Source organism: Heliangelus exortis, chromosome 6, assembly GCF_036169615.1.
Source record: "Heliangelus exortis chromosome 6, bHelExo1.hap1, whole genome shotgun sequence".
NCBI classification, from domain to species: Eukaryota; Metazoa; Chordata; class Aves; order Apodiformes; family Trochilidae; genus Heliangelus; species Heliangelus exortis.
Genome location: NC_092427.1, coordinates 33445719 through 33462350, shown reverse-complemented (window position 1 = coordinate 33462350; position 16632 = coordinate 33445719). Strand labels below are relative to the sequence as shown.

General features: G+C 36.1%; 1 protein-coding gene across 5 annotated transcripts in view; it reads left to right on the top strand.

Moving 5' to 3' along the window:
* The first annotated feature begins 502 nt into the window (after positions 1–502).
* The window catches only part of TFPI (tissue factor pathway inhibitor), a 30818-nt gene continuing 14688 nt past the window's right edge, over positions 503–16632 (top strand). For 2 of the 5 annotated variants that reach the window (XM_071747777.1, XM_071747776.1), the window contains exons 1-3: positions 511–867; positions 9573–9692; positions 15916–16116. In XM_071747777.1, coding sequence (XP_071603878.1) covers positions 9578–9692; positions 15916–16116 — 316 coding nt within the window. In that variant the 5' untranslated portion in view covers positions 511–867; positions 9573–9577. Of the gene's footprint in view, positions 868–9572; positions 9693–15915; positions 16117–16632 lie in introns of all 5 variants that reach the window. The other 3 variants (XM_071747780.1, XM_071747778.1, XM_071747779.1) reach the window with 3 other exon arrangements.

Genomic DNA, 16632 nt, shown 5'->3' with positions numbered 1-16632 from the left:
CTTCAATGAAAGTGATTTCACCCATCTGTCTTTGCCCAGAATTGCAGTTAGCTACAGCTAATAGCTGTGCAAGTTGTTGTTACTTCTCCCTCTATTACTGTTCAATTCATTATATCAGAAATTCTCATCCTGCGTGTCCAGGACTAGGATTCTGGTAATCTGTCTCTAAATCCACAAGGTTTCAGTCTTAAAACTCGTTCCCATTGCTATCTTCAGCCACACGGTATTCTCTGTGTTGCTTAACTTATTTTTCTGACATACTGGTGTGATTTGTATATAGCTGGTATGCTGTGGCTAAAGGCAGAATAGCCTCTGTAGCACAGCTCCAGATCCTGTGATGAACACAGCCCCCATCCGGAAAAACAAAACAAAAAAAAAACCCCAAAGCACCAACCCAAACAAACAAACAAAACCCCAACCCCCCGATAAACTGCAATGTATCTCTCTTAAACAGGCAGTGAATGAGTCATCCCCACGCAGCGTTTATTTATTAGTGCCTGGGGGGTAGAATGAGTAGAATACCCTACGGTCTCTCTGTCATTCTTTAAAAGTGCACATTGGTTTCGCCAGTGCTGTTTAGAAACCAGTCGCTGGAAACTGCAGGCAGATCGGGAAACTTAAACAGGAAGCGTCCCTGCCGCTGCTGCAGACCTCTGGCTTCTACTCAGAGTGAACTCATGTGCTCAACAAAAATCAAGGACTAGCTGATAAATCCACGACCAGTTGCCTGCTCCAGGAAGATCAGGTTGCAATCCTGCCCTGGTAGCTTTACACCACACCCCTTCAAAGTGAATTAGTAGGGGAGGATCATATTCAGCACTGATTCAGGAATTCTCTCTCTCTTCAAGAACTGTTGCTAGGAATCTGGTGAGTACTTTGTGGCAGACTTTATTTTACATAAAAGATCATTTTTTAGCTGGCAAAAAGGAATATATGTTGTGATGTTTTCTTTAGAGTGCTTTAGATGCAGTAATCAGATGTTTAGATTCAATGTCTAGGGGACTCTTTAATTTTGAAACAGTAGGACACTTAATAAATTTTATGATTACTAAGAAAACTAACCTTTGTCAGACCTAAGGTATTTTGAGCTCCAAGACAATTCTTTGAAAGAAAACCACCTTAAGGATTAATATGTTAATTTCGAACAATAGCTGGAGTTTGAAAAAAAATATATTGTTTTTTAAAACAATTTATGTACTACTGCAGCTCCAAGGGACACTTGATTCAGACAAAGTGGCTTGCCAGGCTATTTAAAATCCTTCTAAGACATGTAACTTTTGAAGCAATTAATATTTTGAGACATGCAAGAACATTTTTAGGAGAATCAATTTAAACTGATGGCTCAGTTTCACTCAAAATGCATACTGAATTTTTCACCTAACTAAAACCACTTGAACAATGAGGTGAGTCATAAATGAGACTTGTAGACCTTGGTGACAATTTAAAAAACAACTATAACTTCCTCCCTCCTCCCCGAACCCAGAATATGATTGATGGTTTCTGTGCTCTTTTATTTGGAAGAATTGACATAAACTTCTCTTTCAGTAACTATGTAATGCAAACTATTGATACTAGCCTGGAAGCCTGTATAAAAAAAAAACAAAACAAAAAAACAACCAAACAGTCAGCTAAAGTATAATTAACTGTGTTTTTGAAAATCTAAATACAATTTAACTGAGGAAAAGGCATGTAACAATGGGAAGAGTGGAGTAGGAAGAACAATAGCAAGTTGGGTGGGGGGACTATGTGAAATGTCAACGTGACTTAGTACTCTTAGAAATTCACCATCAATGTACTTTGTGAAAACCATGTAAAGATATAAACCTTCCTTCCTGAATGTCTTATGGATAGAGGAAAAGACAGGAAGTCCAGCTGTATAGATAGTAAAGGCAAAGGCATGAGCTACTTGGGAAAAGTTGTCAGCTTTTCCCCCTTATGAACTTCTGCTGGTTCTTTAGTTCTGCTAGGAGAAAGTTTGTGACTGTGAAGGCAGCAAGTATCTTTATCCACAGCAAATTAATTTAGATTGTTGCTTATATTGAATTTGAGAATTGTAATGAAGTTTACTCTGTGTGTAATGCACACAATTAGAGCAATATTGTGAAGATAAAGATGTTTAAAACACATTCTCCTCTAGCCTTTTCTCCTGTCAAATATGCCTGATGTCAAAGGGTTAATTAAAAAGTATCCATGTGGGCAATTGATAAATAATTTTCTTTGAAATTTTTATAACTTCTATGCTGGAGAATCTCCAGGTGCACTTCAAGTTGATTTTCAGTAATCTCTATGTTTACCCTTACATTGTGCGTTTCATAATGCATGATCTGGAGATGAAAGCATTTTAGCTCTCTGGTGTAATTATATGACCTTAAAAGTGCATTTAACCTTTGTCAGAGAGCTTTAGCAGAGAGAGGGAAAAGTTGTCAAGATACAGTGTGTCTAGGAAACAAAGCAAAGGAATAAAAGAACAAGCTTCCTAACAGGGTTTCAGAGAACATGATCAGAGCCTTTGCAGAGTTTGGAGTTTGAAATCTCACCTCTAGCTAGACCAGACCCTCAGTCAGAGAAGGAGAATTACTAAATGTCCAGATCTAGTTTCAAGGACTGTTTATATATTTCTCTGATAACCCTTCCATAAACAGGAGCAGATACTGGCACTCAAATTGCCTGCTTTCCAGCAAAAGGGCACTGGTAGCCTTTGTGTTTTTCTTCCAACTTCTCTACTTCTAAGGACAGAGAACACAGACTGCTCTTAAGAGATAAATCAGTGGGATTAGGGTTGTTTCTGGACACGTGAATATTAAATCTCCTCTGGAAAAAAAGAGACGTTGACACCATCTTTCCCATTCTGGAAAGCTGCTTTAGCACCTCATTTATTTTACAGGATGATTCTGGCAAAAAAACTCTTCTGCATTTTAAAATAAAATGGTAGCTGTTTAAAATGCTGTGTAACCATTAGGATTTTGCTATTGTGCATTCAGTATGTCCTGAGAAAACCTGCCAGAGAAAGTCAGAGCATGTGTACAGAACAAGAAAAGAAGGTTTTTAATCAAAAAGTAGGCCATCAGTAGAGCTTAAGAGCCTTGAGAATTATGTCGCTCTCATATCTTGAAATTTTGGAGAAAACCATTTAAAATCTGTCTAATTCCAGTATTGACTGTTGCTCTTAATTTGGGCTACAATCCAAACAGTCCTATTTTCTCTCTAAGAACTAGAAGCTGACAGTTCTTAGCTAGGTGATTTGGTAAAGGATTGAAGGTGGGGTCTTCAAATCTGCTTCACACTGAAATTGAGGACAAATTACCTACTTCTGTTTCTCCTAGGAAACTTTTTACAGTGTCCCTGGGGACACCATGAAGCAAAACCAGATGGGCAATTGTATAATTGCTTTCCCCTTGTAGTTATTTCACAGCAACATAGACTTAGTTTTAGCCCTTCTACTTTTCTCTCATTACCCCTTTGTTCAGTTTCCTTAATTGTTTCCTGGTGCTGTGAATACAGCTGTTCATTTTTCATTTTCAGTATTGTTGTCATCTCCCATGCTCTGTGTCATTCATAATTGAGTATATCTCTGTGTTAACTGGTTAGTTTGATATTATGTCTAGTGAAAAAAAAAATAAGACTAGGCATTTGCACGTGATCTGGTCATGAGAAAGTTGATTTTAAATTGATTCTAAACCACTTATATTAAAAACAGCAGTTGTAGCAAGTAAATTAGGAATAGAAGTATTATATGAAAGGAATAGTTAGCTGGTACAGTTTTTGTGAACTTCATAGAAAGGTCTGCAGGAGTGTATTAGCAATTCCTGTAAACATTTTCTGCTTTGGCTGAGAAGCAGTTTTTTCTTCTATATTTGTACAATCTTTAACATAATGAGGTTCTGGACGATGATTTCACTGGTCAGAGAAAGGGAGTGTAGAAAGATGAGGCTGAAGTTTTCAGTGCTCTGAGACTCTGATGAATGTTTGAGGTCCATGGAAGCTGGCACTGCCAGCAGAACAAGCAGAGCTATCTATAGTGTGGTGGAAGATGAAGGGATTATGACCTTTCCTTTTCTATGGCAGTGTTATTTGATGTCGATTTTAAGCATTTGCAGGGTGATAATCTGAGGCATTCTGTATTTGGGGTATTTCCACTGATGACAATTTACAGCATTTCTAACCTGTGATGATCCAAAGCTTGTGCATCTATTAAAGTAAAAAATTATGTGGTGTCTCCAGCTGAGAATTTAGATAGAGTGACAAGGTTTGCTTGAGAAAGCAAGGAAACTTGTATTTTCATCTTTGGTGTGTGTGGAAAATGTGATCTGTATGACGATGAGGTTATAATTTTGACATGGTCAAAGTCAGTCCTGAGAAGCATCTTAGTGGCATGGAGTTTCCTCCTGCACCTGCCTGTTATACTTTCAGTAACAGGCACCTTAACTTTAGGGAAATTAAATGTTTTGCTTCTGTAGTGTGTACCATATTAATTTACACACAACTGAACTGATAAAAAATATACAGGGCTGATATTGCTTTCTTCATTAGGAAAGAGGATTATGCTAGACTGGCTTCTAAGGAATATGATGGAGTCTCTAGTCTCAGGACTCACTATTAGAGCTGCTACTGTGGGGCAGAGGAGGGAGGTAATTAGACAGGAGTTTCAATAGCTCATGTTTTCTATCAGTAAGGATTGCAGGATGATACACAGGAGGCTGTTTCCCTTCTTAAGTTACTGGCACACTGTCAAGCTTTGCTCTGTTTAATAGTTTAGATGACAGCAGACACTGGGACTTACAAAGCTAGAGCATAGATCATCACTGTTTGTTCAATTTGCAGCAGAGCACAGATTGTAGAATTCATACTTACTTCAGTCTTCATACTTACTCTGGAGTAAATGAGAAAACCTTCAAACAGCTGAAAAAATAGCACATGTAATAAAATATTTTTAAAGAGAATGCTCAGAGTGACAGTTGGGAGACAATGCTACAGGTACATCTAATTAAATCTCTGCCATACAAGCCCTAGCAGATAGTACAAGATACCATAGGACAAAATGTCTCTGAAGTGTAGTGAACTGAGAAAGGTCTGCTTTTGCTTTGGAGGTTCTACAATCCTAAAATACACCTATTTATCTTTAATTTTAGGCTGTAGTGAATTAAGCCTCTGACTATGCACATGCTGTTAATTCCTCTATTTGCCTTTTATTTTGTGTGTGTGTTCATGCTTCCGTTTCCTGGGCTGTCAGTGTGAATGAGTCACTCTTACAGTCATTACAAAGCCACTTCATGGCATTTTCTAAAGCTGTCTGTATTTGACTGCTGCCGGAAATGCAAGCATTTATTTTACTTTTTCCAGTTAGCTAGTTAGAGATAAACGTCAGGCTGAAGAAATATTTGGTTCTAGACATTCTGATGATAAAATTGATGTTGAAGAGATTTAATACAGTAAAAGAAAAATTATATATATACGCACACACACATGCACACAAAAGATCTGGCTGGAGAAGCTGCAGACTGCTCGGAGAACACACTTTTATGTTACCTTAGTATAAAGAAATCTAGAGAGCTGTCTTGTGTTTGTGAGTTTATTTGACAGCATAAAAAAAGGCCTAATTATTAGACCAGGTAATTAGGACCTATTACTAACAACCTCCTTGATTGCTTGTATCTGCCTTGTTTACCTATATTCCAACTTGAAGGAAACAGATGGCATCATTCACAAATGAAAGCATTTAATTAAACCAGTGCCAATTATTACCCATAGACCTTTGATGTCTTTTCTCAAGTAACCTAGATGATGTCTGATACAGATATAAAAATGTCTCATTTAAAAGGTAGTTTGGGATCAGCAGAGTGCCAGTTCCAAAGGAAGTGTCTTAGGAATTGATGACTTTTCCGTTAATGAAACTTTAATGTAGAGAAAAGACAAAATTAATGAATGATTCCTTGCTGTTCTAAATTAGAGCCTTAGAGTGCTTAATCCCAGAGATTTTTGGTATTTGACCTAAATAATCAGACCATTTAACATTAATTATTTAAACTCTGAACATTTCTTACCTTTCCTGTGGCAGAAAATCCTTCAAAAATGTAACCACTTGATATTTTACTGAGCCAAATGTCATAGTTGGGGTATATCATAGATGATGATTGTGCTTCCCATATAAAGACAATAAAAATCATCAGAACGCATTGAAAAATTAAAAAAATTAATATCATAAGAGGCTTACAGCTTTAAAGTTCTGTTCCTTATCAGCTAAGCATTAAATCAGAAAACTCGGACTTTTCTAAGGAGTTTGGTTTTTTTAAATGAAGATGCAATGCCAAGTTCACTTTCACCTTGGATTCCATTCTTACTTTAGGAATGATAAGAATTAATTAAGCAAAAGAAGGATATTTCAGTACTAAATCCTTCACCCCCTTCATCTAACTTTCACCCAGACCCAATACAATGTTCTGGCAATGTGTGACCTTGGGGGAAGGCTAGTAAGATAATTAAGGAGATTGTGTTTGCTTAATAGGCTTTGTAATAAGGCAGATGTGCATTATAAAGCCTAAACTTTCCCCCTTGGAAAATCACCTAAGCAGTGAGAAGCCCTACTTCTGATATTTCTCTTAAGAGAAATGTAGGAGTTGACTGGAAGAATAGAAATATTGTACCCAGGTACACTGTTGTTTTCTTATTTTAAATAGTGACTGGACTTTTTATCAGGGGTGAATAAAAAGATTTGCTGTGACTATTTCTCTAACCTTTGGGTAAAAAAAAAGATAAAATTCTTCCAAGGCCATGTACCACAAAGCTTTGCATGAAAAAAAAATCTGATATTTGGCCAAATTCATGATAAGATGTATTCTGCTTCTGGAAATCATAGAATGGACTATAAAGCTGAAAAGAAACATTACCTCTCTTCACTTGGTGCAGAAATATACTCAATAGAACTCCTTTTCAAGATATTTTCTTAGTGTATTTTTGGTTTGTCCTGCACTCTTGCATGATTTTATTTTGATGTATTAAAAGCTTTGCTTCTTACACATGGTATTTTTGCCAGATAGTGTACAGACTTTCTGTGGATTTCTGTGGATCTTTTAGTATTAAACTTGATTCACTTTCACAGAAACTCATCAAATTCATGGCAAACTTCCTGAAGCTATGACAGTAATGTCAGGGCTGGTCATTGCCCTTGGTCTGGCACAGATAATTTGCTTTCAGTTTAAGTAACATTATGTACTGTACTTAGAAAATATGGAGAGGCAATATCTGTTCTTGACTGGAAAACTGAAAATTATCTGAATCCTGACAAGAAGTGCTGAGAGTATCCCAAAAGGAGAGCAGAGTCAAGGTCTGGAACTCAGAAGTATTCAGTGCATAGCAATGAGCATTTCAGTAAAGGCTCCTCTTTAAATGTGTAATATATTAAAATGTCAGTGGTGGGTTAACACTGGCACAAGAGCTGGGAGGAGGATGGCATTAGAAAACAGAAAAAATTGACTAGCACATAATCCTCATTTATAAACAACAGACTTCCAGACTGACAAAAAAGTAAGGCAAGTAAGAGCAGCTGAAGTACACAAGTAGATGCAGCATTAATTAATGTACTTAAGTCTAAATGTCTCTCATGATAGAGTGAACTGAAAAATCCATAGCACAGTGCCATGTGCTTTTACCTAGTGCTTTAGCAATACTATAGACAAAATACTGTGGACAGCCAAGTGGCCCAGAAGTAATTCTTCCAGTAAAGAGGTTGAAGAAAAAAAATTTATGGATTAATCACTCTGAATGGAGCAAACGGATAACTAGAAATTTGTCACTGGGAAAAAAGAACTTACTTAAGAAAACTCACTAGCTTAAGTTTTAAGCTGTAATATAATAAAGGAATGTAAAACTGAAACATTAACAAGAACACTACTGTTTCCTTGAAAACCACCTGAAAATGAGTGATTGTAGCTTTTGCATGCTTTCTCAGTTTACATAACGGATCAGAAGTCTGTTTCTATTCCAAATGTAGCAATTGCATCTCTAGTAGAAAGAAACAAATTCTGAAATTGTTCATAGAAGTAGAATGTCTTTGAGGAATGTTTCTTTAAAAAAGTAAGCCTTTAAATGAGCTTAGAAAGAATGAAAGATAAATACATTCCTTTGTTTATTTTGGCAGGAAAGCATAATCAAAAGGTTAATGGCTAAAATATGAGAGCCTTTGATCCCAAAATTCTGTTTCTTTACAAGAAAAATAACGCGGGATGTCTCAGTGTTTTTCACTACAATATGTATTGAATCCTTCTAAAGGGAACTGTCAGTTAAAAATATATGCAAATAAGTAGTGTTACTCATGGGCTGTAATTTCACCAAGACTTATTTTTTAAGAATGCGTTTCTTTTCCGCCCCATATGCCACAAGTTAAGAAACAACTGAGTATGCAGAAAAGAAAAAATGGTAAATTTTCAAGAGATAAATTAAAATTCTGGCTCCGGCTTGGTGTTAGAGATAGAACTGTGCTTTCTAGCTCTGGCTCAGTTCAGATTGGCTGTAGCAAACTAGTTAATAAAGAGTTAATAGCTTTGTGTTTATCTCACCCTTCTGAGATATTGCTTGCCAGTGTTTTCTTAGATACCATAAGCTATATTACTCAGAGAAATGTTCAATCTGTTAAAGATTACTTCTGTTAATGTCACCTGCCACTTCAGCATCATTTCTTTAGCTTTTCTACTTAAAAAGCTGTATCCAAAGCAGTGACAGGTCACCTCCTCTACTCCCACACGCATTCCTGCACTCGCTGTTTTAAGTATGTGCCAGAGTGCTATTTTCACAGGCAAAACCACTGAAGACAAAACAGTGTCTGAAGGCTAAGAACTTTTGAGTCCTTAGATCTTTCATTTCTGTTAATTGTATTTAACTTAGTAAAAGTTTGGTATTGTACTTTGAGAAAAAAGGCTATCTGTAGGGAGTCCGTTTTAGCTAAAGGAGATATTGAGCGTGTTCTCTAATTAAAATTCAGGGATCCTTAAGGAACTTTTTTAGTTGGAAAATATACTTATAAAAAGAGTTAAAGAATTTTCCTGAAGTACTCCCACAGGTGCATGCATAACCTCATCTTTGGCAACTGGAACATGCCAGCTGCCATGAAATAAGTGTTTTCATTGTGTGGATGACTTATGATTGCACTGAAGCCATGTGAAAAATAGTAGCTCTGCACTTAAGAGAGAGATCTATGGGATACAAAATACTTCTGAAAGTATTGAAACCCATTTTGCAAAAAGTATACTGACTCCTGTGAAATGCAAATTCACACAAAAGTACAGAAATCATATAACTATGTATCAATGAAATATTTGTTAAAAATAGAATCCTATGTTTGTGGCAACAAATCTGGGTTCTGCAAATGGAGTAAAACACTTTGGGGAGGATTGGATGTGCAAAGCTATAAATCTTGTTTTGATGGTGATTGCAATATAGTTTAACTAACATAGCTCACATTATTTCCAAAGCTCCCAGTTGTAAATCTACACATATGACTGTGCACTACTGTGCTAACGACTTATAGAGCTCTCTAAGTATTTGATTGAAGTGTATAATATCATTTATATGTTATACAGGAAGGATGAAAGGAAGAAAGAATGGATGTTTCTTACCTTTGATCTTTATCTTGCTGTTCATCTGCATCACTGGACATGCAACTACTGGCTTAGATGACAATGAAGAAGAGTATATTCTGGGTAAGAGGTTACAAAAATGACACTTAAAACTATCTCTCACAACAGAAATTACTGTGCACTATAGATGTAATTCTGCACTTGAAAGTTTTTCTGGGAAATTTTTTAAAGTGGAAGTAAGCTAAAAACATACTGGTTTCTAACAGAGAGTAACAGTTTTGCATTAAGCTCTAGCAAAATTGCCTTCTATAGAGGCTTGTTCCCCATGCTTTTTTGAACTTCTAATCCTAATCAAACATTCTGTTAGTTATCAAGATTACTCCCTAAAAGCTGTGCTTTAGGACCTGTGGAAAAGTTCAGCATTCAGGGAAAAGAATACACATGTGGTAAACCCAGGTTTTATCTCCCAAGGCAACTGGGGCAGGAACACAAAGTCTGATGTTACTCTGTCCTGTGCACAGCTCTCTTGAGTCACAATTACTTTGAGAAGTTTGGTCTGAAGATGATGCAATTATGGCCCTAGTTGTTTTTCTTGGCTTTGAAGAAGCTCTTTGTGTAGCCCCAAGTGATTTCATGTTGTTGGATAAATAAAAACTCACCAGCTGGAGATTTTTGTTAAGAAAGATATCAGAAGTGTAACTGTTAGAACTGGGAATTTTCTTGAATTTTTACCATTATAAGGTCATTGTTTGCTTTCACTTCATTAAAATTAAGTTAGGTGGATCAAAATTTTATGCTGGGTATAATTGTGAAAAATATTTTCATTTCCTCCCAAACAATTTGGATAAGGCATTTGAGGGAAAGTTTTGGGGGAGTTGGGGGAAAGTTGAGGGAGTTTTTTGGCCGCATTAAAATATTTTTCTTTCCTTCAGGAAAGTGTTTTAAATTTGTGATCTCTTTCTTAAGCTTCAGAGAACTATGCAGTGGATAGGTCTGGGAGTATATCTGGGAATACAGCAAAAGGGAACCTTTTTTTTTTAATGTTGGCTCTTTACTTAATCTGCCCATTACTTGACTGATTTCTGGACAGATGATTTCTCTCTCTCAGACTTTTGCAGCAGTGTTCCTTAATACAAAAACATTAATTATGCACAACCATGGCTTCAACTGAAGCTTGAGGGCTATGTCACAATTAGTCACTACAATGTAAGATATGCATGGTCCTGCATAAAGGATATGCTTGCCATGGTTGGGTAGTCAAGACAGTTTCACACAGAATAAATTTGTTTCTCTTTAACCCTGAAGTATATAAATGCCCCTCTTCTTTGAGGCACATTTATCTTTGCTTTGCCCTGCAGCTCTTAGTTTTATAAAAATCCTTTGCCTAAACTTGCAGCTCATGAAGACCGATTTGTCTTGGTAGTTAAAATAACACAATCACCAGAACAAGAAATCTGCTGGATTTTTTTTTTCCTATTTACTTTGCTTATAAAGGACAATAAAAAAGTAATATCGAGGAAATGAAACAGTGCTTTTATTGGGCATTATTTTATTATCAGTTAGATTACACACACAGTAACTTATTTAGTATGAGGAACATCTCTGAACTTTTGGGCTTGTATTCCAAAGAAAAAAACCAAATAAATGTGCTGCTTAGAAGTGAAACTTGAACACTGCCTTTTAACACTGCTGAAAGTGTTAAACACTGCAACTAAGACCTCAGCTGCAGTGTTTACAAAAAAAGGTATTTTTGCAGTTTCTATTAAATAATTAGATTGTTACTCATATATTTGTGGTTTCTTAAAATTTAAATTCTGGTCTCAGTAAATTTAACTTCGGAAATTTTGTAGGCTGTGATTTCACAGCTATAATTTATTTTCTGAGTTAGATGTTTATGAAACATCTAACATACATATGAAACATAACATACATCTAATATTCATTAACATAGAATTCAATAAAACAAGTTGTGTGCTTCCATTATTCATAATACTATTATCATAATAATATTCATCACACTTCTGGATCACATTGCCCACAAGTGCTTTGTGAATCTAAGACTTTTTTGTGTCAGTTCATATTTAAATTATACTATTAATTAAGATTGTAAGTCCAAGGGGATAAAAAAGGAGTCTCAGTTTGTTCTCTTCCAGCCATTTTTTCATCACTTTCAAATGAGTGTAACAAGATATAAAAATAACTAGTTTATGTATGTTGTTCAGTAAATCCTCATATGGTTGGGTGCACTTTAGTTGATGTTTTAAGGCCAGAAGAAAATTACTCACAAGTTGAATGTGCTTTTTATTTGTATGGGAAATTTATCAAAAAGAAATGTGACTGCTTGAAGAGTAGGAAGCACATGGGCTGGAAGAGCACTGAACAGTGTGTGGGTGGGAAGCTGTCAAGCTGACAAAGATGGAGAGAAGAAACAGCTATTCATAAGTGACAAGGTGCTTAGCATTGATACTACTTATCAAAAGAGACATTAACAAAAAAGCTATGAAAGATGGTAGCATATCTTTATATTTAAGGGCAACCACAAAATCTCACAAGTTTGGGAATCTGTAGCCTAAACAAACACAACCAGCAATTATTTTACATAAAAGGTCAGAGATATTTCCAAGTATTATTTTCCCAAGGTAATTTATATAGTTCTGTTTTGAAGAGAAACTGCAATAATACTGTTACCTTTCATATTTATTTTGTCCTGAGTATAATGCAGAAATCAGTTCACTTTCTAATTAAAAGATATATTATTAACAACCAGCCCTGCAGATTACCCATATGAGTCTGCAAGTCAAGTTAGAGAACTTTATTGTGCCTATAGCCAGAGGGAAAAAATTATTTGTTTTACTGGTATTAGAGTATTAAAGAGGCCAAGAGACATTCTCCTCCACTTCTGGTTTTATGATATTCTACTGTTTACCAGCAAAGTGATGATACAAGGTTCACATGCTCAGGACTACCCAATGATTATGCAGATTTTTAGAGCTCTTAAAATGAAATTGCTGCACATTGGTTGACAGTGGCTGCTCATGTGTTAAACATCCATGTCTTGAGTTGCAGAAGTCACCATGTGAATGACAAACTCGAGAATGGTTATGCTGTGTAGGAAGTGTCTTGTCCAGTACCCAGTTTCTGACAATTGCCAAAAATAGGAATAGAGGAAGAAGGCAGCTACTAAAAATATCTGACACTAAACTCACACTCAGTATGATCCATTTCATCAGCAATACTTTGCAATTACCACGAACTACATGGCAATATTAAAACAGAGCAGAGCAGTAGATGCTTAGTGTCTCCTGTCAGGAATGTAATTAAGTCATTAAATTAAAAAATCAAGGAGAGGAGAAGAGGCTTTTTATTTGTTTTGTCTTGCTTCTAGTGTGGCAAGTTTTAACTTTTGCGTGATTGTGAGCATCAGTTGTAACCACTACTTAATGTATTTCTAGCAAAACAAAATAATTTTTTGGGGGGGGGTTAGAGTAGTTTCATTCTCCATTTTTCTATATATATAATATTGTAGACTTACTGAGTCTTTTTGGACCAGATGCCTAAATTGGGCAAGTAATAAATAAAATGTAGGAGAAACAATATGTTCTAGTGTTCAACAGCAGATGGTGAGACCTTACACTAAGGATTTGTTTTCTCAAGATATATTCCTCATGCAAAATGAGTCCAGGCAGATTTGTATCCATGCAGATCTACTGGCCAACACTTGTCTTGCCTTCTCATCTGCTTCTCAGTTCCCATGAATCCTTTTGAGACTTTTTTCTTCAGAGCCGCTTGGTTATTGTTAAAAGTTGGAGGACTTGGCCTCAGGGTTTTCACAGGGTACAGATTTTAGTGAAGTTTGCTAAATTTCTAGCAGTCCTAAAGACATAACTGTCTGGTTGCCTAATGTGTGACACAGTCATTATGTTGGCTGCAGATGTCAATACATCTGACAGTGGTAAATTGTCACTGTCTGCAGAGGAAAGGCCTTACAAGGTAAGCAAAACAATGATTTACTTCTGTTGGTGTGATGGGAAATAGGCAGGGAGTTGAGACCAGAAAGTTCATAAGATAAACTCTACTAAGGCATTTTTTCATCATTTTAGTGTAGTTTTGCAATTATGCTCGCACGCTATATTTGTTTTGGTAGCCCACAACATTGCTTTGGCACAATGTAGCAAGCAAAATGAGCTGACGTGACCCTGTCTGAAATTCCAGTAGTTAGGAAACCTAGGAAGTTTTCATAACCTCTTCTGGATTGAAGTGGGTCACTGACAGAGGTCATGTAAGAGAACTCGTTTCTTGTTTGCCAAGGAAATAACATGTTTATAAATCGGCTGCCAGCCCTAACCTCAACCATGTTTGGGTTGGGTCAGTTTCTGTGGCAATCTGTTTGATTTTTACCATTCAGGAGTAATTTCAAAAGTTACTGAAAACTGTGATGTTTGAAGGCATTTTTACCCTATTACTGAGCTTGGAAATTCAAAGTTTCATTTTGAAATGTAATGTCCTCTCATCTTTTCAACTTGAGCCTTTTTAAAGTCCCTTCCAAAGGATTCCTAAACCTGTTGGAGAACTTTAGACCTTTAAGGTGCAAGCTGGAATCTCTTGTGACTACTAACTCTTCACGGACTCAGGAAGACCCAGAACTGACAAGAAACAATATTGAAAACTCTGTTTTGCAAGTCGAGTTCCATAGGAAGTTTATTGAATCTACTATCTCTTAAAAATATTTCTTTTCAATCATCCATATTTCCTGTCACACAGACTTCAATGATATTTTCAAATCTATCTTCCTAACTTCAAAATCTGTAAATATAATTTCACTAATTAGGAAACAGCCACAAACTATTTTAGATACTGATATTTAATGAGAATTTTGACGTTAGTCATCTTAATCTGTATTTTAACACCACATTTTCCATTTTTGGGAGATCTAATTGTGTTCTACAATTTTGGTGTTGATGATAATTGTGCAATAAAGGTTGTTAATTTTTTAAGGATTTAAATGCTATGAGTTAAAAGATGTTCTGAAAAGAGCTTTTTTCCCTGTATGTTTAGTAGTTATAAATCACTCAAATGGAATAAAATTAATAAGCCGCAGTATCTATGAGGATTTATCTGAGCTGTGCATTTCATTTAAAGATTAAATAATAAGACCAATTTTAAGTTAAAATTAGGTATCCACAGAGCAGGCAGGAAGTAGTTATACCAATTTCCTTTTTACCATGTCATAAAGCCTAATGTTTGTGGTTTCTTTTAATTAAAATGGGAAACTTAATCTAGTTAGCAGTAGGAAGCTGTATAATAGTAATGTAAACTCCTGTCTTCATCCTTTTTTTCCTCGTTTCCCAGGCCACTGCAAAGAGCACTGATGGATACTTTTGCACATATGTCTTAAGAGATATAAGTGTTCTGATTAGGTCTGGAAGAATAAATGAAAATTTCAAGTCTGTTCTGGTTGCTATTTCAAGTACATGAGGTTCAAAATCCTCTGGGGTTCCTTGGAAAAGCAGAGCAGGAAAAGATATTAAAACCCAGCTTGATAAAGGAACAGTATCATAAACTGGATCATCAAACAAACTTTCCTGCTAGACAGTGACAGTGGAGAGACATTGCTTGTGTTCCTCATAGTACATATGAAAATTTTTACAAAACATTCTCTGACCTAATAATGTGTATTGGAAGAAATTACATAATTTGGAAAAAAAATTCTTTTCATAAGTTTCTAGTTTTGCACACTTTAGCTCTTGGAAGCTTTTATGCAAGAAGAGTGACCTCAAAAAAAACGTGACAGTGTGATGACCATTTATTTATACCAGATGTGTCGATGTGCCAGTAAAGTGTAATGTGATAGGGGAATGGTGCCCTCTGCAGGGCTGTCTTTCTTAGTTCTTCCCACACTGTTCATTATGAGATACCTGCATGAGCTATGTTCACCATAGAAGTGAATGAAAGGAACCCTCTTTCTGCTCTTTTTTATGCAGAGGTACTCACTGGGTCTTTGGGAGCTACTAGGATTTTCTTGATGTATTTTTATTTCAGAATTGCTCACTAGCTACTCTGACTAAGCTACAGTTCAAAGAATTTTTGATGGAGTGTGATTTATAAGTTTATAATATAAGCTGGTTTGGTTGAAAATTGATAGTAGAATTGATGTCGATTGAATGGGATTTATGTTCCAGTGCAGATTATTATTTTCTTTTCATGTCTATGTTTAGAGTATTCAAAGCTTTTCAGCTGTATGTTCTGCAGTTCCACTCTACCAGAAGATACAAGCAATTTCAGTTTGAAGTTATGACATGCAGTGAAGCAAAGTCTCTAACAGTTATGCTCTTTTTCCCTACTGCAGGTGCTGCTTTGCCACCACTGAAATTAGGGCATTCAGTCTGTGCCATGAAAGCAGATGAAGGTCCATGCAAAGCAATCCTCTTCCGTTATTACTTCAATATTCAAAGCCGGGAGTGTGAAATATTTGAATATGGTGGATGCCAGGGCAATGAGAACAACTTTCTAACAATGGAAGAATGTCAGCAGAAGTGTGTGGTAAAAGGCCAGTACCTATTCTTTTATCCTATCAGTCCTTCCGTTTGCAAATGTTATTTCTCATCCACAAAATATACGGATTTTGGAAGTAGGGGGCCCTCTTCAGCTCTTTTTAATTCAGTAGTTTGATGCCTTTAATTATGTTCCCAATCATTATATTATGTTTAGTCATCTAAATAATTTTACTTTAAGCAAGCAAACATTCCAGATTTGGAAAGATGTGTAAGTTCTTTGTTGTTTTTTTTTAATGGATCTGTGCACCAGAGATACCAATGCAAGCAAGCTTATTTTTCTAGCTAAAACCCTGTTTTGAATGAGTTCTTCAAGTGCAATTAATTTTGAGGCTGGGCTTAAGCTGGTGGCTGGGCAGCACAGATGTTCTTGTTCCTGTCAGAGTTTCTAACCCAATTTTTGATCCCAGGTTTCTCCTTCAGCTGCTAGAAGCTGTCCACAGTCTTGGACATCTGCTATGGTTCAGTGTAATTAGAACTACAGTACTGAATAATTCTCATTGAAAATTGCA